We start from the raw sequence: 20969 nt of genomic DNA on the forward strand, positions 1-20969 counted from the left end.
TAACCAGAGTGAGCAGAACGGCTGTTTTAACAAGCAGCAGCATATCTTGAAACGACTGCGTTCTGCAACCAGGTACTCCGAATTGACTCGGTCATAATTTCACGGCGCACGACACGAAGAAATGTGGCTTTTTAATGCAGCACCTCCTCGTGCACGAGCCATTCTATTCGAAAAGTAGACGTCTTTGCAGGAGGCAAAGTAAAATGAAATAAAAGATAGAGATTTCGCACAATGAGCACGTGTAGAGACGATTGCGACAAACCATTGAAGTGTCAAAGTTTTCAAGGACTGCAAACGGTGTAGTTACGACAATTTAGCGCCCAAAGCCGTGCGTACATACTTTCTTTCTTGTTCCTTTTATGGTATTTACTTATTTATTTTTATTTTTATTATTTTATTTTATTTTTTAATAAAGACTGCGAACTGGGGCGTTGGACTGGTGGGTCTAGGTTCCATCACACCGTTGGGCGCGTTAACTTTTTTTTTTTTTTAATTTGAAAGGACCTACTCAATGAGGCACTGAAACTTGAATTTTTAAAGTCACAAGGTAGCCAGAATGATATGAAATGACTTCAATAGTAGCTTAGCGTATAACAATGAATGCCTCCTTGATTGAGTTAAAAAGGTAGGTGCGCTTCTCGCAGTGGCGTTTCAAGTAACTTTACGGGTTCATTTTTATGAATTAATACAGGTAAAAAAATTCATCCAAGGTCTCCACTGGTAGTTGTCCGAATTATGTGTAAGCATTTGGTATCCTAACCACATGCTGCTTCGTCGCCGTATGCTCCATGGAGTAGTCTGTGTTTGGTATCTTAAGAGTACTTCTTGTGGGTATAGTTGGCGAAACGTAGCTTTCAAATGAGGGACGCGAGTTAAGATATGCACAATACGATGGAGGCCGAACGAGCGCCTTCCTGACTCCTTTTTAGTGGCACGAGCGACGAGTGAGATTCTTGTTTCTCTTCCAAGAACCTCCGGTCGAGCACTTATTTCAGGTTTCACGAATATTGAAAAAAACAAGCTTGTAAAAAATAAAACTGGCTCAAAATTGGAGCGTAAGTTCACTTAAGGTAAGGTCCAGTTAAGTGTGAGTATATGTAATGAAAATTAATTTAATGAGTTTATTGAAAGTGCAGACGGTTTTCTGGGGAGCCACTTACTTTAGAGCCACTGGGATCGTTGCGGCACCTGGCTGAGTAAATCTCAATCCCGCGCTTCTTTCTACGTGGCCTCTGAGATCCACTTCGCCAGTGCGACGAAACGCGATGTTAACCGAAGGAATACACCAGGATACACGAACGCCGAGTTGCGAATGCAACTATCAGATACCTAAGTCAAGAATTAGGGTCCCCTCCAATTTTTGTGTTCATGCAATAAAGTTGTGTCCATCCATCCTAATTATCGCCCATCATATTAGAGCGTTGTTCGGTTCACTTGCAAGGAACACCGCCAAAGGAATGGGGAACCGGAGAAGCGCCCTCGCAACATTGAAAAAGTAAGTGATACCAACGTAAGACGACTAAGAAGGGGGCGAGTAGTGCGTCTTTGTTCCTGATGTCTGATGTCGTCCAGTATCACGCGCCTGTATTTCCCGCTCCTGTACAGCATTGTTGCCTTCCTTGGAACGTCGTTGACGGGCGGCATCGGCCATCGGCATGACATCTTTCTCCTTCTTTCTTGCATCCGTCAGCGTCTTGCTGCTGCTCCGCCGGTGCAGCACATTCATATAATTTCACATTTCGCGTTTTTTGTGTAGCCCAGTGGGTAAGACGCTCGGCTTCTGAGGGGTGGGGCGTAGGTTCGAAGCCCAACACTTTCACAGTCTTTTTATATAGTTTATTTCGTTTTATACATCAATTCCTTTAGCCAACACGGGGGTCTAGTGGTTATGGTGCTCGACCGCTGACGTGACGTCGTGGGATATAGTGGAGGCGATATGTTAGAGGCCCGTGTACTTAGTTTTAGGTGTACGTTAAAGAACGCCAGGCGGTCGAAATTTCCAAAGCCCACCACGACGCCATCCCTCATAATCATATCGTGGGGGACAGATTTTGGGACGTAGAATACCAGTAATTATTATTAATACATCAATTCGTTCATCGCGATTTGTCTTACTCCATGGACGGACACGCGCTCCCGTGTTTGCGTTAAGCCTGCTTACGACTGTGCTAGGCGTTCTCATAAATGTTCGCATTATCTGTACCGTTGATTCTGAACAGGCGTACACGATACGCATCAAAACGAATGTTTCATACACCTCTAGCTTTTGCAAAATACTGATATCCGGGCACCGAAATCACACAACAAAAGCTGTGCAGACTAACTTGTAAACACTGGTTCCTGTGCCGCCGGGGTAGCCGAGATGCTAACGTGCTCAGCTCGTACCCGAAAGGGCGCTGGTTCGAATCTCGTTGCCGGATTCGTTGACAGAAAAGGCAGTCATACAGGGATGAGGCTACGAACCACCTTTTAATTTTTAAGGCTGGACCGGAATAATGTGCAGACCAACTTCTAAACACGGCTTCCTGCTCCTTTGTGGTGGCTGAGTGAGTATGGTGCTGAGTTCCTAATCGTTTCCCGATCGAGCGGTAGTTCGAATGACACCGCGGGTATTGCTGAGTAGAAACAAAGTCCTACCGTCAAGGGGGCACAGAGGCTCACACGTACGCCCACCATTCAACGCTTCAGCGCGGGCTGAAGTGATGTTCAGGCCTACTCTCAAACACGAAAGAGAGGCCAGCCAGACCTAAACGTTTGGTCGTGCTTGTTTTTTTCTTGCCTGAATTTTAGAAAGCAATAGAAGAAATGCTTACGCATTTGAAAGGTAATATACGCAAAATCTCCATTGGTATTTGTGTAAGTGATGCGTAAACGTAGAGTTTTATTGGAGGAAAGTCTGTGTTTGCGACCTTCCCTGGAACGTTTTCGGGCGACATCGGCACGGCGTCTTTCTTTCTACCTAGCGTACGTGAGCACCTCGAACGGCGCAACGAAAAGCCCATCCTGCCATCATCAAAACGTGTGTTTGGCATTAATTAACTTTCACGATGTCGGAACTTTCCTAATACGTGCAATGTTCAATGTTGGCTTTGCGAGAGCCTTCCGAGCTAAATATTCCCCTGATGAGTTGGCTTCTCCGCAGTAGATGTCGAAAAGCAGTCGAAAAAGTTGCGGCCCTTATCACCATGATAAGGCTCAACTTTTGTCTGACGTCACACCTTGCAGCGACGGGCCTTCTGTGCGTTATTTCGAGCTGAAGATTCCCCTGGGTCGTTGGCTTCACCACAGCAGATGTCGAAAGCAGTCAAAAAAGTTGAGGCCCTTATCACCCATGATAAGGCCCAACTTTTGTCTGACGTCACACCTTGCAGCGAGGGGGCTTCCGTGCGTTATTTCGAGCTAAAGATTCTCCAGATGCGTTGGCTTCGCCGCGGTAGATGTCGAAAGCAGTCAAAAAAGTTGAGGCCCTTATCACCCATGATAAGGCCCAACTTTTGTCTGACGTCACACCTTGCAGCGAGGGGGCTTCCGTACGTTATTTCGAGCTAAAGATTCTCCAGATGCGTTGGCTTCGCCGCACTAGATGTCGAAAACCAGGAAAAAAAGTTGAGGCCCTTATCACCCATGATAAGGCTCAACTTTTGTCTGACGTCACACCTTGCAGCGACGGGCCTTCTGTGCGTTATTTCGAGCTGAAGATTCCCCTGGGTCGTTGGCTTCACCGCAGTAGATGTCGAAAAGCAGTCAAAAAAGTTGAGGCCCTTATCACCCATGATAAGGCCCAACTTTTGTCTGACGTCACACCTTGCAGCGAGGGGGCTTCCGTGCGTTATTTCAAGCTAAAGATTCTCCAGATGCGTTGGCTTCGCCGCACTAGATGTCGAAAAGCAGGAAAAAAAGTTGAGGCCCTTATCACCCATGATAAGGCTCAACTTTTGTCTGACGTCACACCTTGCAGCGAGGGGGATTCCGTGTGTTATTTCGATCTAGAGATTCCCCTGATGCGTTGGCTTCGCCGCAGTAAATGACGAAAAGCAGTCAAAAAAGTTGAGGCCCTTATCACCCATGATAAGGCTCAACTTTTGTCTGACGTCACACCGTGCAGCGACGGGCCTTCTGTGCGTTATTTCGAGCTGAAGATTCCCCTGGGTCGTTGGCTTCACCGCAGTAGATGTCGAAAAGCACTCAAAAAAGTTGAGGCCCTTATCGCCCATGATAAGGCTCAACTTTTGTCTGACGTCACGCCTTGCGGCGAGGGGGCTTCCGTGCGTTATTTCGAGCTTAAGATTCTCCTGATGCGTTGGCTTCGCCGCGGTAGATGTCGAAAAGCAGTCACAAAAGTTGAGGCCCTTATCACCCATGATAAGGCTCAACTTTTGTCTGACGTCACGCCTTGCAGCGAGGGGCTTCCGTGCGTTATTTCGAGCTTAAGATTCTCCGGATGTGTTGGCTTCGCCGCACTAGATGTCGAAAAGCAGTCGAAAAAGTTGAGGCCCTTATCACCCATGATAAGGCTCAACTTTTGTCTGACGTCACACCTTGCAGCGAGGGGGCTTCCGTGCGTTATTTCGAGCTAAAGATTCTGATGCGTCGGCTTCGCCGCACTAGATGTCGAAAAGCAGTCGAAAAAGTTGAGGCCCTTATCACGCATGATAAGGCTCAACTTTTGTCTGACGTCACACCGTGCAGCGAGGGGGATTCCGCGTGTTAGTTCGAGCTAGAGATTCCCCTGATGCGTTGGCTTCGCCGCAGTAAATGCCGAAAAGCAGTCAAAAAAGTTGAGGCCCTTATCACCCATGATAAGGCTAAACTTTTCTCTGACGTCAAACCTTGCAGTGATGAAGTTACCGTGGCTAAAACGCAAGAGTCTAGCTTTTTATTTTTAAATATGAGCAGGAAAAATGTGCAGACCAACTTGTAAACACCGCCTCCTGTGCCTGTGCGGTAGCTCAGTGCTTATAACGTTCTGTTCATACCCGAAAGGGCGGTGGTTCGAATCACACAGCCTACCGTTATGTGGGTGACAAATGTCACACACCCATCACTTCATATGTTCGCTGTACGATAGAGAGGCCCGCCAGGCCGTTAGTGTGGTCTCGCTTTCTTTTTTTTTTTACATTTGAATTAAAAAAAAATATGAAAGCAAGGGCTCCCCTTTAGCGGCATGGGACAAGGCCGAGTAGTCCCATGCCAGCAGTTCGGGAGCCCTTAAGGTTCGTGCTGCCGTAGCACCACCCCGAAGCCCGCCTGTAATCTTTGTACAAAGCCGGTAGGTACCCGGTCGGCACTGGGAATCGAACCCTGCACCTTTCGCATAGGAAGCGGACGCCCAACAGTTTCGCCACCAATGCTGCACGGGTATCATTAACAAAGGCTCAAGATATCAATTTTATCAAAAAACTTCAGCATAAAAATTTGGGTTTCTAAAGCCTTACCTTTCTAGGATCGAAACCAACAGCGAGATTCGAACCACCGACCCTTCGATTGCGAACAGAGTGCTTTCCCAACTAGGCCACAGGAACGGCACTGCAAGGAGTCTTTAGAAGTTACTGTGCACCTTACTGCAGCCCATAAATCGAAATTAATGCTGTTGTGTTTTCAGGTGGATCTGCGCAATATAGCAGCGCATAGTCACAAATATAATGTCGTGGTTGCGTCTCCAGGCTTCGGACGCGAAAACCCACCATTTTACACCATGCACTCGCTTAGCAAATAAATTTTGGTGTCATTTCTGAACAAGGAGGTAAGGTATAAACAAAAAAGCAATTGCCTTATTGGTCGAAAATGATAAAAAATGCATGATAAAAATGATAAAAAATACTGAATATCAGTATTTCGGCGCATTGTTTTTCGAAGCTTGAAATTGAAGAGCGCGAAGACTTTAACAATTCATTTCTGTTAATGTATTGATTGGGCGGAGTTACATGCGTCGCACTTTTACGAAACGAGAGCTTTGTATATGCTAGGCTAAATGTAGCATATACAGTAACTAGATCTACACGAAACATTTGGTGGTGCTGCTGGTGGCCATTTTCGCAAACTGTTGGCACGGGAATTTGATTAAGCCAGACGCAAAGCAGGTCAATTCGCTTCTACAGTCAGAGCGCTTACATTTCGATCGAATCCATAACGGAAAGAACGGCGTTTCCGCCCGTTCCGTGCCTGTTTTTGGCATAGCAGACGACAAAATGACTGACAGCGCTGCATTTTCCGGTGCTGTTCTGACGTCTGGCCGTCAGACGAGCCTCGACCACTTCCTTTTGGCGCGGTTGAACGTTCTGTCACACAACGTGTACAAGATTGCGCATTGGGAGGCGATTGCGCGCGGTCCGTATTTCTCCCCGCTCCCACTGGGCTTAGCAACAAGCTGCGAACCTGCCGCCGCTGCTGCCTACTTTTATTAAGGCGAAAGGCTTAGATGCCTCATCAAACACGAAAATTTATCGGCGTCCACACAAGTAATGCAAAAAATCATCACGCGATGAGATCACCATATGACGTCATCATGACGTCACAGATCGCCAGAGTTCGTGATGTCACATGCATCTTAGCTTGGTCAACGGTGGGCCCATCACAGAGGCAGTGCAAAACCAAGCGAGGTGCACTCGATCCTGGAGGCAATGCAAAACCAAATTAGGTACGAAAGCTTTCGGAGGGTGGCGGCGCGGGAACAATACATTGACTGAGAAGAAAAAGATGGCTTTCGCCTTCCAGTCGTCTTAGGTGTGTGCATAATAGAACTTGAGAGCTTTTCATCCGCTCTTACTATATTTTCTGCCCCTTTCCCGAACAGACACTGATCCGTGCTCCAATCTAGGGATTCGGAAATAGCGTGTTTTCCTCACCTTTTTCTCTTGCGTCACGCAGGACGTACGTCGGTGGCATTCGGCGTAGGCAGCGCAGGCTACAGTTGGCTGCTTGCTCGTGCATTCAGTTGTACATTAAAGGGACGCTAAAGTGAAACATTAGATCAGCTTAGACAGATAAACTATTCTTTCAGAACTCTGTCGTCATCATAGGATAATCATCAGAAGACGAAATTAAGCTAAAAGTTTCATTCTTGAACTTCGCGCCGAAACTTTAGCACGTGAATGTCAGAGTAACGTCAGGAATTTTAGAATCCTTTTGGGAATTTTGGCCGCATTGGTTCAACGCAACTCTGAAAATTCCTCTTTGGGTCTCTCAGAACACGTGGTCATTCATTTTTACCGATTAACTATTACAAAAGTATTGAAGGACTCTGCTATTAAGTAGGCCCGCACAGGCGCCGTTAAAATCTATGACGTCACTGCGAGCTGGTATGGAAACTTCTAGGTGGTGTCACCACCTGTATTTTTTTTCTACTTGCGTCCTTTTAATGCTTTCGCATTTACAACTTTAAAAAGTTCAAAGAGTAAGGTGTCCTAGGTTTTTTTTTTTTTCTTTTTGAGCGGTAGAGGGGATGGAACTTTCACAAGCAATTTTGGTTGGTCAGTGGGGTGAGCGGGGATGGTTGGGGGAGGGGGGGGGGGTGTTGAAATTTAAGGCCCGAACACACGTACGCGTTGCAGCGCGTCAAAAAGTCACGCGTTGACGCGCTGCAACGCGTATGTGTGTTCGGGCCTTTACACAAGCCATATCTGGTAAACAATGTTAACAAAAAAGCCTCACTTGAATGCCTGCAGTCTCAAGATTTCTGACGTGGTCTGAAGAAAACCAAGTGATTAAAGAGTCTAATCTGCAAGAAACACTTTAATGATGTGGACATCCTATGCAGTGAAAGAGAATATAACTTCAGAAGACATACTGTAATACGTCAAAATATTGCTAAGTACCTTGCCCTTCAGCGCACGACAATTTTTGGAAGACAGCAGCGCGTGACAAAAATGACACTTTTGGGAGAAGATAGCTCAAGCTAGATTACATGAATACAAATTTTAACCTTTTAAACTTTTTTTTTGTTTTTAGAATAGCAACGATGTCATTAGCAATCATGGAACACAATGTTGAACCTCTTAACAAGCAAAACAGATTGTGTACTTTAAAGCACTTTCACCTTAAATTTCCCAAAGTATGTGTCTCACATGTCATGTGCGGTAACAAGAATGCAAAAGCGGTGGCAATCACAGCTTCTTAAGTGGCCTCACTGAAAGGGCCTGACATAAGCAGCAAATATGTTTTACAACTCTTGACTTTCCAAGCAACTATGGCTGGAAATGCACAACCACACCTGGGTGCACATACCATATCATCGACTTTTTCTGCTTTCATTTATCTACTTCTGAACTGTCCAAGAATATTTTAAAAGCTCCAGAAACTAAAAGCCATTCAGTAGCAACAACACATGTTCCCATGTGTACCTCTGCTCAGTGTTCGATTCCATACTTCACATGTCGGAAATTGCATCAACATTTCTCTGAGGAACAAATATGGTCAAAGCAACAAAGCTGTAGGTGCACTCCTTCTAATAATTGGTGGGGTTTAACATACCACAACCACGGTTTGATTATGAGAGACGCTGTAGTGGAGGGCTCCGGAAATTTTGACCATCTGGTGTTCTTTAACGTGCACCTAAATCTAAGTACACAGGCCTCAAGCATTTTCGCCTCCATCGAAAATGCGGCTGCCGCAGCAGGGATTCTAGGTACACTCCTTCAACACTCCAGTAGGAGCTATCACAGTACTATAACAATAAAATACAAGCCCCTGCCAGTGCAAATGGTCAAGTACATAGATCGTGTACCCGCTATCACAATACAGAAGTTCCCAACGATCAATGCCAGCAAAACACGTAAGCAGACCAACATCATGCAATAATGTTAGGCAGCACAAAAAAAAAAAAGGTGGACTAAGAAAAGAGAAGGGCTCCTGTTATGTCCATTTCAATGCAACGTTACCAACCCTCCCAACTTGCCACACTTGACAGGAAAATGATGCACCAAAACTGCAAAAAGGCTGTTAACCAAGCCCTGTTCAACGTGGAATAAATATTACACCCATTACAACTAATCAAACAAGAACAATATGATTATTCATGCAAAATGTTTAGTTCTGCACTACGTAGTTGCCTAAAGCAGGTCAACATGATATTGCTGCTTCAAAATACTCATTCTTCCAAGAACAGAAACTTGAGTGAAGCATCAGTGGTAAGAAACTACAAATTTGACACGTCAGGGGTGCTATGCAAATAGTGTAGCTGAACAGGCTCTCAACATAACTGCAGCTGATGGTTTTTGGTAAACACAGGGATGTATGCTGTGCAAGAGGAGCATGCGGAATAGCTGCTTCACTTTATTAATTCAAACGCAAATATATAAAAAAAGATATAAGCATTGCAAGGATCCCAGAGATGCATAGTATGAGTAGGTTGGCCGTAACTGAAAGTATATATACAATATAAGCATAAATAGCGTTAACTTTACAAATCCCTGTTACTCCGAAACTTGTTTCAAGAACAGCGCCTTTTTCTGGCGAGATGGTGCCCTGTACTGCTCACATAACCATACTCGGTTACATGCGTAATCACAGGCCCACATCATAATCCACATTGTTGTCAAGCACACTCTTGGTGTGCTGCAGCAGGTATTGCTCATTAAGAGTAGTTGTAACTGCTTTGTCTTTCTTCATAGCTTGAATCCACTTGTGAAGGTGAGGGAACTCTTCAGCAGTCGGAGGCTTTAACTCGGGAAAGATGGTTGCAAAGGCTTGCATCCGAGGAAAGAAGGGCCACACCATGTAGTCTGCAAAACCAGGCTTGTCACCTGAAGGAGAAGTGACAGCAAACGAGGCCCAAAATTAATGAATCCTTGAGCTTCCGACGGGCTATCCTCCCGATGACTCATAACAAAAAATAAGCAATGACGCTATCCAGAGTTCATGTAATTCCAAAGCAGTTCACAAAGTTACTTATGAATGATTGCTTAACTGCTTATGCACATAGCACTCACGAAATAATTGCGCTTATGTAACGCATTCAAAGTCATCACCTTGAAGATTCTTTCAAGTGTGCCATAGTAGTTTGTCAGTCTTCATAAGGGGTGCATGCGGCCTGCAGACATTTCACTAGCAGCCCGTGGCTTCACAAGGAATAAAATGTTTGTAACTTCACTAAATGGTACCCGCATTATTTACTCGCCTATTGCGATTAATAACACTTGGTTCGGGTAAGCTGTGGAGATGGCACTAGTCTCAAGCACATTCTGTTTGCGAGGAGTCACCATATGTTGATACATAACCGTGGAACAAAATCTCTATATTTCAGAGCCGGCATCCAGATTTGAGTAAATTCTCGAAATAAGTACTGATAGTGTGACGAAGGCATGACGCACCATAACAATATGTTTCTCGAATCCTGCGCCAAATCTCCTTCAGAAATGATCCATATATGAAATAGAAGAAATGCGCTCTTTCAAATGGCAGCGTTAGGTGACATTTTGTTCACCCCTCCACTTTTACCTTCTTCACTGTCTTGGCCCTTGCGGACTAAATTTCGTGACTGCGGCCCACTAGCTGAGGTCAGTTTGAGACACCTGTTCTAGACTCTAGAAAAGACTGGCTATGTTTGGCCAATCCACAATTACATAACAGTGAGCAACCTGTCTGCTTCGCACAGATGAAGCCGTAGCTATTGAATGACGAGCTATGCAATCAGTTGTCCACACAATCTCCTGCAGCTAGGCTATACCATCACAGCAAAGATGCACTGTTGCAATGTTGGCCCATTAAACCACAACCATTTCTATAGCAGCGGCCACAGATAAGAAAAGAGAAGGAATGACTTTTGCCCTGAAAAAACAATCTTTACACATTTCCAGAATGACAGCCAGGACACATTTAACAAGGTGGGATGCCAAGTGGTACTTTGTCCTCCATGCATTCAATATGCAAGTCAAGTGTACTTGGGATGACAAGCAAACTGTGTATCGCAAGTCAACACTGTGGAGGAGATTATAAAGTATTCAGACCCCTTCTCATTCTCCTGTGAAACAAACTTAGAATGTTCTGCACACTAAATCACAGGGTCCTACATACCGAAGCGACTTAGGAGGTATGAGGAACAATTTGGCCATTCTGGGTTACTTAACTTGCATTAAAAGCATGAAACAAAAGTATTTTTGAGTCCTGACCACATTAGAATGTGGCTGGCACAACAAGAAATTAAACCCTCAAAATAACACTCAGCAACAGAACATAGCCACTGAAACAACCTCGATGGGCAAAATCCTATTTGACATAACTTTAGCTTGCTTATAGACACAGCTAGGTCAAAATCACTAGAACTGCCCCTCTTACTCACTTAATTTCCAAAATTTAAAGGGGCCCACGCATCTATACATCATTTCATGAATTTTTCTGAGGACCTGCCAACAAACACAGCAATGAGATCACCCAATGCGTACGGCACAAATATATCTGTGTTCTGTGAACACCTGCAGTAATATACCGATTTTGTGAAAGGAGTTGACCTGAATTCTAGATGGCTCTTTGGTACACCTATCATCACCAGTCTAATTATATCTATTACAACATGGCGTAAGTCTCTCCAACCAATCTGAATTTATCCCTGTCTTGCAATAGCCGACCACATCTTACGCCTGCGATTTTCTTTATTTCATCACATTCCCTACTTTTCTGTGCTTCCTTTCGCACAGCATTCATTCGGTAACTCTGACTGATCACTCTCTATTTTGTCCATTAGACTGAGTGCACAACAGTAGTGATTCCATAAGACGCATGGAAATTTAAACGCAATAACCTGACTGCATAGTGGCTAGCAATTCTTGTGTTGATACATTGTAACCTAAATGAAAATGTGGTGCTAAAATAGTGCATTGTGGCTGCATTTACATCACCATCAATAACTCAGCACTCTCCTGTGGTGTACAGACCACCAGCTGGCATGTCAGCCATTTATTAGGTTTCAATGTGTGAGCACAGAATGTTTGGGAAGGTATGCAAGCACCAGCAATAATGCCAGAAGCTACTCTGCTTATTGATATTGCGCTTTGAATAGCTCTTGTATCTCTGGCTAGAAGCTTACCTAATAAAAAATTGGATTTGAGACTCATGGTTATAGCATTCTTCAACACCACAAAAAACAGCTGAAGTGATTCAAGTAGCCATGGCCACTGCACTTTAACGAAACACCATAGTATATAACCGGGCCTTTAACACAGGACAATGCAGTTGACATGATAGTGGTCCTGATATACCCAAACCACAGTGGATTAATTTGTTTTACAGCGAAAGCTGTTATGAGATCACAACAAGGGCTGTTTTTGGCGCCGTAGTTGTCTGCCGCCGCCGTCACCACCAGTGTCCATAACCACTATCACTCGAAATTAAAAAAAAAAAAAACGAAATAAGAAAAAATTTTCAGGATGGAACGAGGTTCGAACCTAGGCCCTCTGCGTGGGAGCCCAGTATTCTACCTCAGAGCCATGCCGGTGCTTGAAACTGCTTTGTAAAAAGACCCTATACAGGCTTCATGTTAGGAAGGAACCACATTAACATATGTAATGTAGCGTGGTAGAAGAGTAAAATAACAACCAAGCATCACACAACGCGAATTCTATAACCAGGCGTCACACAATGCGAATTGCGCAACGAGTGTGTTGTTGAATGCTTCCAATCCATTACAAAAGGCTCTGCCATAATTCTTCATCGTCATCAGCCACAGCATCAACAAAGTGCACATAGCCTTACAGGTGTTTAGCAGGTACCACGGTTCTCCGCAGAATGACGAAAAATTGCATAGTGGCTGCTTCCCTACTTCACAAAAATTATGATGATTTATAGCATAGTGGTATCCTCGCAAGTGCACTTCTATTGTTGGCAAAGAAGCCCGTAAGGCTCCCATGATTCATTTCGTCAGAGTCTCAATAAAGTTAATTCCCTCTCTCTATCTCTTTCTCACGTTAGCGTATGTTATAAAGCGTGGTGGGAGAGTGAAATAACGACCGGGCGTTACACAATGCGAATTAACTAACTAGTGGGTCCTTTCAAGCTTCCAACCCATTACAAAAGGCTCAGTCATAATTCTTCATCGTCATCAGCCGTCGCATCAAGCAACTGCACATAATGCCTTACAGATGGTACCTCGCTTCTCTGCAGAATTACGAGTAATGTCATGGTGGGTGCTTCCCAACTTCACAAAAATTATGATTTGTGGCGTAGTGGTTACATCGCTAGTGTACTTGTATTAGTAGCCACAAGAGAGTTTATAACGGGCTCTAGAAATGCCGCTGTTCGAGCTTTCGCAGTGACTGTGCTGCAATTTCCGTGCAGGCCTGGCGTTTTTTGTGGCCTTTGCACACCACTACTATTGGCATACTGATTTGCTGGGCCCATGTGTGTAAACTAAACATGCACACTATCATGCAGTTTGTTGCCAACTTTTGTTGTTGCCAGCAAGAGTTAACAAGATAGAAAAGGTTTAAAAGGTTTAGCTACGGAAAAGATGTCATCCTATGCCAGAGTAGAGTCAGCAATGATTTGAAGTTTACTGTGGAAGCACTGGCTGAATTCATAATTTTGCCAATGAATGGCATTTGTACCAGCAAACAAACACGTGGATGAAGCATGAATGATCTGAAGTCTATTAGTATCTACTATTTCCCTATGTTTAAAGAAAAACTTAATATACATCCATGCAACACTTCAGACTATCCATGCCCTGTGCTGCAGACGATCATGCTAGTGTCATGACAGAAAATTGTTTAAATAAACGTAATTCGGGAATGCTTGCTGGGTTACTCGGACTTCGTGAGCAGCCAACGACTTCCATGAATGACAAGAAAAACTAATGAAGATGCAGAGAATCAATAAGAAGGTTGGAAAATTAGGTTGCTAGGGGCAACTCAGCAAAGAAAAGAAGTACAAGAGTAGACATGGCAGCTTCAGTACTGAACTAGGCATAGGCAATTCATGGTAAAGAAACAGGACGTGCAAACACGTACAACAAAAAGAGAAGTCAAGATGCCACAAACACCACAGCATTTGTGTTGCCTTGACTTCTCTCTTGTGTCCGTGTTTGCATGCCCTGTCTCTTTAACATGAATACCTACCAACTAGCTCAGCTCTTTGTTAGTCTAAAAAACTAGGCAAGCAGGACGAGTGTATGTGTATGTGGTGCATTTTAATTATATTGAGGGCCTTGATGATCTCGCACCAATCAAGGCAATCTACCAAAGTACTTGGCTTCTGTTACAGTTCACCACATCAGCAAAGGCAATTATGTGGACTGGCAGCTATCTCCACCAGCATGGTGACTTTCTACCACATGTGTCCCACTTAAAAGTGGTTCTCTGCATGAACGAGTCGTCACAGTCTGAACTGTGTAATAATGACCGTACGCTGACATCAATGCTGCCCCATGTACACAGAGGTATTGAGGTCGCGGAGTTCTAAGGACAGATTTTAAAGTTTTTTAAGAATCATCAAGGCTTGGAAAGTACACTGTATGGTGTAACTTTCCATGTCTGTAAAGATATAGAGTGTTGCAAAGTTCTAGGAAAGACAGATCGAGGAGAGGTTATTCTTCGGAAGCTTTGGGACAAATGAATGTACATAATTTCTTCATTTAAAAGACAAGCTGCATGCTGCACCTCCTCACCCAACAGTATGGTGCCATTATGGGGAAAGGAAGAAACGTGTCATGCAATCAATCAATAGAAGACAGGGTGTCAGCATCTCTTATCAGTGGTCTGACATTGAATCTTTTGTATTATCAAGCCCTGTCGTATGGCAACGCCATAGAATTGAATTACAGCACTGTGAAAGAAAATGGTTTCTCCTCAATTGACTGAGCAATTCCAGGGAGTGAATGTTACTTTATCAGACATAGAGTCGCAAATTGGTGGAATGGTAGAGATGGGGAGTCATAAAAAAGTTGAGCAGCGACGTTACTGGGAACAGGTTTGGTGACTGTGCCAAGAATGACGAGTAATGACCACTTGAGGATTGTGTGTAAATGCCCACAATGTCATGTTGGCAATTCGCACATTAAGACTATCAACCAAATTGAAAATGGCAGTACACAAAAGACAAATGCTCGATGATATAATCTGTACAATGTTACAGTGCAATCACACAGTGCAATCAGCTCTTGACATAAGAGTGAACCCACATTTTTTGGTCTTTAGTTGGTTAGACGCATGGAAAACACAAAAATGTCTTGCAAGGTATTCTGTGCCAAGGCGGTTCTTCGAGATGCTGTTAATACATGCTATCTCCCTTATAGTATACCTGCAGGTTTGAAGGAAACGCCCTATGGCTACAGTAGTTCATTGTGATGGTTTTTCCAGAGCTATGTACTTGTATTCATTTGTAATGTTAAATTAATACAGATGAAGCCAGAGTACATCAGAAGTGCTTATAAAAGGGCCCTGCCACACTTTTTCCAGCATGGTCAGAAAAAAAGCTGCAGATCAGTAGCCGTGGCTCCTGAGAACACGCGAGCCAGACATAGTGCAGTACGTGGCCTGGAATTAACGACTAATTCTGAAAAGTAAGGCAAGAAATCGTTCTGTCTTCTTTTTACAAAAGATGCCATATACCCAAATTTCACAGCATTGGCTGATTTGACCATCATGAGATGCATAGTTACAGGGCTGCCGCAAGAGGCCGCTACGTGCCTGCGCGCGTGCTCGCGATCACACTGAAAGCAAGCCGCACGTTTGAAGGGAAAAAAGAAAAAGTTCTCAAGGTCATGACTCGCATGATGTAACTTCTTTCCCCCTAAACTATCCTTTCCTGCTTAGCTTCCAGCGCGCTCATCGGGACGAGAGAAGTGAGAAAGCAATTACTGCATGCAACAAATTCTCTAACTCCGCTCGTGCTTGACGGATTCTAAAAATTTTTGTGGCGGTCAATTCGTGAGGCAATAAACTCCTTTAATTAAGCCATCTGGTAGTTTACCATGAAAAGTGTTGCAGGGCTCCTTTAGAGGGCCCCTTACCAGGCCACATAGCAGACTTTAGTTAGGCACTGGAAGTTGCTATGTGCCCAATAGAGGCATTCTACTGCAAGAATTTTTCAAATTGGTTCATTACAACGAGAGATAATATTTCAAAGTGGTGCAAAACCATGATGTGAGGAGACAAGCTTCACACCCTTGTCACTTGCCCTGGTCTAGCCTTCCGCGAGCCGAATCCCTTCGCTGTATTCTTGCATATCAGAACTGGACGCTCACATGAGGCATATGCATCAGCATATCATGCACACATCACGATGCGTGTGCGCGATGTGCCTTTTTTCTTTTTCTGGAGTTTATGTTGCACAGCGCAGCACCGACACCTGCATAAACATACCCCGTGTTGGATATGTCAATCCCAATTGGAGCGTGGCGCCCACAAGAAGTACAAATGATAATGAGTTTGAAATTCAGCCCTTTCCATGGGCTTAGCGAATAACTCTTCGCAGACACGATCGTGGTGCGCAGTGTAAGCACTTCGCTTGTAAGTCCAGACCTGCTGAGGGGCCCTTTTAGGAGGTACACGATGCACTTACTCACCAGAAATGTAGAGAGTCTTTTTTTGCAGGACAGTTCCTCTTCGTAAGCTTGCACCTTCTCCTTGAACTCTTTCCACAGACTCGACTCTGTTGTCCTTGTTGTAGTGTATCTCAGCACTGGCATCAAAGCCTGTCAGTAAGGTTCAAAATAAGAACAGAAGAAGATCAAGTGACAAAGCACAGACGTCAGAACCAAAGCAGTATCCCAAACACTATCATCATGATTACTTTTAGCTTCCACAACTTTAAATATATTAGTACAACAAAAGCTCGTTAATTGGAACTAGGTTAGTTCGAATTGATGCCCTGATCCCGGCCCAGCCCTGTGTATTTCTATGGAGGAAAACTCCCAATAGTTCAAACGTGTCGGTATCCACAACGGTTATTCGCGCTGGAGCGCCTGGTTCCCAGAGTGTTGGCCCAGAATGATCACAATGCATTGCAAAACCAAACCAAACCAAATTTACTAGAGATTGAATACAACAAAACAGCAGCATTTCTCAGCAGACGAGAATTCGGACACACTGGAGCTCTTGGGCAAGCTGCAAACAACGCTGAAGGAGTCGCGACAGAAGAAACGCCAACAAGTGAACTATTGATTGCGTTAACTCTACCATGTAAATAAACGTGTTTTGGAGCATAACTATTGACATTAAGGCTCACAACTCACATGAATGCATGCCAGTGCTTGTTTCTGGCGTATCACTGACTGATCAATTAATTCTGTTCGCTGTTATAGCTCCATGAACTTAATTTACGAAATCTCCTGCCACAAACGTGTAGTAGCACCTAAATCGCTATAATGAGTCCAGAGGTAGCTTCTTTGGGTTCTGCCTGCGCAGTGTGGTGCGATTTCCGTTCATTCTAGCGCCTTCCCGCTAATTCGTACTCTACTTAATTCGAACAATTTTATAGTCCCCTTCAAGTTCAAACTAACAAGCCTTTACTGTAGTACTTCTCATGAGTAGCGTAGCTTTCTGAATTGAAGGAGGCCTGCCATTATAAAGCAAGCAGAAGAGAAATGTCGGCTAAATAAAGATTCATGCATCGTCTCCCGGATGTGAATGAAAAAAGTGTCAGTTGCTGCATCATATGTCTTGTGGTGGAGAAATATGATACCCCTTTTAGAGGTGCACTAAATGGTCAGTGCTGTACCTTTTTTTTTCACAGACCATTGCAGGGAGAACAACAGCCAGTTGGAAATATTATACTGATTATTTTTTAAATGGGGAAATTGTCATTAACTTGTTAGTAGCATGAAGCTACAAAGAAATCCTGAATTCCTCGGAATAAAAAAATATTTTTGCTCGTGGGTCAAGTGCATCCCTGACTTATGCTAATTTCAGTGGAATACTTAGCGATCAGACACTGCAACTGAAACTGACATACCTTGCTGCGATGGAAATGTGTAATTATACTTTGTCGATTGTTCTTTTGTTTATATTTTCTTTTGTGTTATGGCTTATGCGTGAGTTACTGTTTTTATTTTTATTGTCACATGATCCATTGCTGTTGTTCTTAATATGTATTGTGTTTACTAATATGACTGCATTCTCACCCCCTCTCCCCCTCCATGTAATACTCTCCTGGTGAGGGTGAATAAATAAATAAATAAATAAATAAATAAATAAATAAGGACATTTAACTATATTTACTTGAAAAAGAAAAGTTGAGAAATAAGAAAAATGACGAGACTAGTGTCACCAGAAATGTGCTGCATTTGACTGATTGACATTGTTGCAAACAATAGAAGCACCCTCCTTGCTGACATCAGCCTTGCTAAAACAAACGATCAGCGAAAAATGTATGTTCAAACAGACACCCTTCCCTTCATTATGGATAATGGAAGTCTTCAATGCTCACATGTGCAAACAAATGGTTCCACAACTCCTGCCACGTCCACAGGAAGAGAAAAAAAAAATAGAATTAAGTTGATGCTGTGGCATACTATTGGAAACAAAAAAGATTAAATAGAAATGCCTTGCTCCTTCCCTGATATAATTGATTTCATACTCTAAGTCGACCATTTTTTGGGTCATCACTTTTAGCGAATGCTTGACTGCTGCAAGATTATAAAGGACTGCTCAAAGGCTTCACTATTTGGAATAGTTTCAGACCAGAGGATGTGTTGAATGTCATGAATTCTCTGGTTATTGCAAGGGTTCATCAGACATTGCAATGGTTCATTTACTGGCCAGAACACACACCCCTTCGATAAAGTTCCCTACTGGATGCCATATCGCTCAAAAAAAAAAAAAAAATCCCTGAAAACGACATGTCAAGAACAAAGAACCAGTTCCCTTTTCGTCCATTTTTCCAGAGGTACTTACCGCAGAGCCAACTTCAATAAACATCTTCTGCCTCGCTTTGAGGTAAGGGTCAGTTGGCAGAAGCTTCTCCTTTCCATACGCATCGTCCAAATACTCGGACACAACCAACGATTCGCAGACCAGCTTGTCATCCTGTTGGAGTATCGGGACCTTGCCAGCCGGATTCAACTTGAAATGCCATTCGGGCTTGTCCTTGAGGTTGATATTGACAACTTCATGGCTTAAAACAAGACAAAATTTTAGTACAGAGACCGCATGCTTTTCGTGAAGTATGCTCTAGTGCTAACTGGCACTTATTTCACAGCTAAACTGCAATTTAAGGGCACACTTAAGAAAAAATTTCAACATGCTCGGCTTCGAGGACACCGATGAAACAGCAAAGCTGGTGGTATTCCCTTCATCAGGCTAACTCATTTCTATGTTTTGCAAGTATTTCAGATATCACGTGGCAGCGGTGTGACTGTGGTAACATGCACGCCATTTCTTGGGCTAACTGTTGCCGTCTTCCTTTTTAGTGGAAGTTGTGTGTAGTGGGATTTACCCAATTTCTGTGGTACATACACATTGATGATGATGATAGTTTTCTGATAGGCCGCACAGATTTTTGTGGCACGTGCCCGTTTGTTGGGCTAACTGTTGCCTTCATTTTCAGTGGACCAGTGGTGACTAGTGTGATTTACCCAATGTCTGTGGTGCATAGCTGTTTATGATACCCACAAGCGTTACCACGGATCCCGGACATGAAAGGCTCGGCAGAGAACAGCTTCACAGCACTGTTTCGAAAAAAATTGCGCGCAGTTTGCACTAAGTCGTGCAAAGCTTGACACAGTGAAGCCCAGACCCATCACCGCTCGTACTCCCCATCGACCGGCACGTCTAGCTTCGAGATGCGTGGCTTCCTCCACTGGAGTAGAGAGCCAGGCTATGCACTGTAGAACGGAAGTTGTGCGCAATGTCTCCATCAGTGGGAGTGGCTTAATGACTGCGCATGCACGGTTTGGCCAGGTGGTGCGGCATCTGGTCGCTAGACGACGCAATGCTTGCTTCCTCTTTCTCTCTAACTTTTTTTGTCTCTCTACTTCTTTATCTCTCTTTCGTTGATGCTCTCATTGACTCTCTTTTTCTTTCTTTGTATGTCTCTGTTTCTCATTCTCTCTGTGCTATGCTTTACTCTCTCCCCTCTTCCTTTCCCTCCTCCTCACCATCACATCTCTCCTCCTATTGCTCACTTCCCTCTCCCGCCCCCTAGCTACACTACACTATACAAGGCTATGCTATGCTCTGCTAGCGTGCCTGGATAGCCGAGTGATAAGGACACTCGCCTTCGGATCGAGGGTACGCGGATCCGTATCCTGCCTCATGAAGAATCTTTTTTTGGCAAGAATTCTTCTCTTTCTTTATATCTTTCTTTTCATCTCTCTGTTTCTCTCTTTCTTTCTCCCTCTCTCTGTACTCATTCTCAGGTAGCCACAAAGTGGCACGTACCCGTTAAGATTATGATAGTCTTCTGCAATCGACTCACAAGGAACAATTTGCTAAACAGCTTTGCTGTTAAAATTCTCACAGCTACGTGACTGTTGAAGACTTGTGCACAACTGCAGCACCAACACTAAATTTCGACCTCTGGGTGGTTTAGGGGCCCTTTCAGCTTTATGAAGAACATACAGGGTAATGCGTATTGCTCTTTCTGGGGCATCCAGCTGTGTTTTAGTGCAATGAACATGTGGTTAGCAACTACAGGCAGTGCTTGTCTCAGTGCGTTGTTAATCGATTCAGCCGTTTTCACAACATAAGCTAACAAGTTTCCTAGATCACTACTTGTAGTGCTGATGCTAACAACAGCCCCTTTCATGACTTGCATTTTGCAACGACAAGCGTGTAACTGATACCTCCACTCAATATTTTTTGCATGGAGCATGAGGAGAGCCCTTTGACAAAAAGGGCAGAAGCGCATCATGTAGAATGCGGAGCTTCCCAGGTGCCAGAAGGTGGGCATGGCATGCCTGCACAGTGGTTTTTTTAAATGATCAGTGACACATCGTTTAAAACAATGCAGCAGAACATTCACTGAGTAGCCAGCTGCTTCACCATGAAACAACTGACGCAAAATTTTCTCATTTTTCGGGATATGCATCGTTAATGTCAACA

General features: G+C 43.9%; 3 protein-coding genes across 3 annotated transcripts in view; all 3 read right to left on the minus strand.

The window, feature by feature from the left end:
• Positions 1-20969, minus strand: part of LOC119396823 (lysozyme c-1) — an 82487-nt gene that overhangs the window by 2869 nt on the left and 58649 nt on the right. The gene's annotated exons all lie outside the window — the stretch shown is intronic.
• LOC119396821 (glutathione S-transferase omega-1) overlaps positions 7754-20969 on the minus strand; it is a 98376-nt gene continuing 85160 nt past the window's right edge. Inside the window, exon 6 of the transcript XR_007416647.1 lies at positions 7754-8035. The gene's annotated coding sequence lies outside the window, so the exon portion shown is untranslated. The remainder of the gene's footprint in view (positions 8036-20969) is intronic.
• On the minus strand, positions 8076-20800 carry LOC119396819 (glutathione S-transferase omega-1-like). Its single transcript, XM_037664153.2, is given in 5 exon segments — positions 8076-9740; positions 16493-16514; positions 16517-16621; positions 18822-19041; positions 20717-20800. Coding segments are annotated over 5 exon segments (648 nt in total). The 5' UTR covers positions 20779-20800; the 3' UTR covers positions 8076-9501.

Source organism: Rhipicephalus sanguineus, chromosome 6 (assembly GCF_013339695.2).
Source record: "Rhipicephalus sanguineus isolate Rsan-2018 chromosome 6, BIME_Rsan_1.4, whole genome shotgun sequence".
NCBI lineage: Eukaryota > Metazoa > Arthropoda > Arachnida > Ixodida > Ixodidae > Rhipicephalus > Rhipicephalus sanguineus.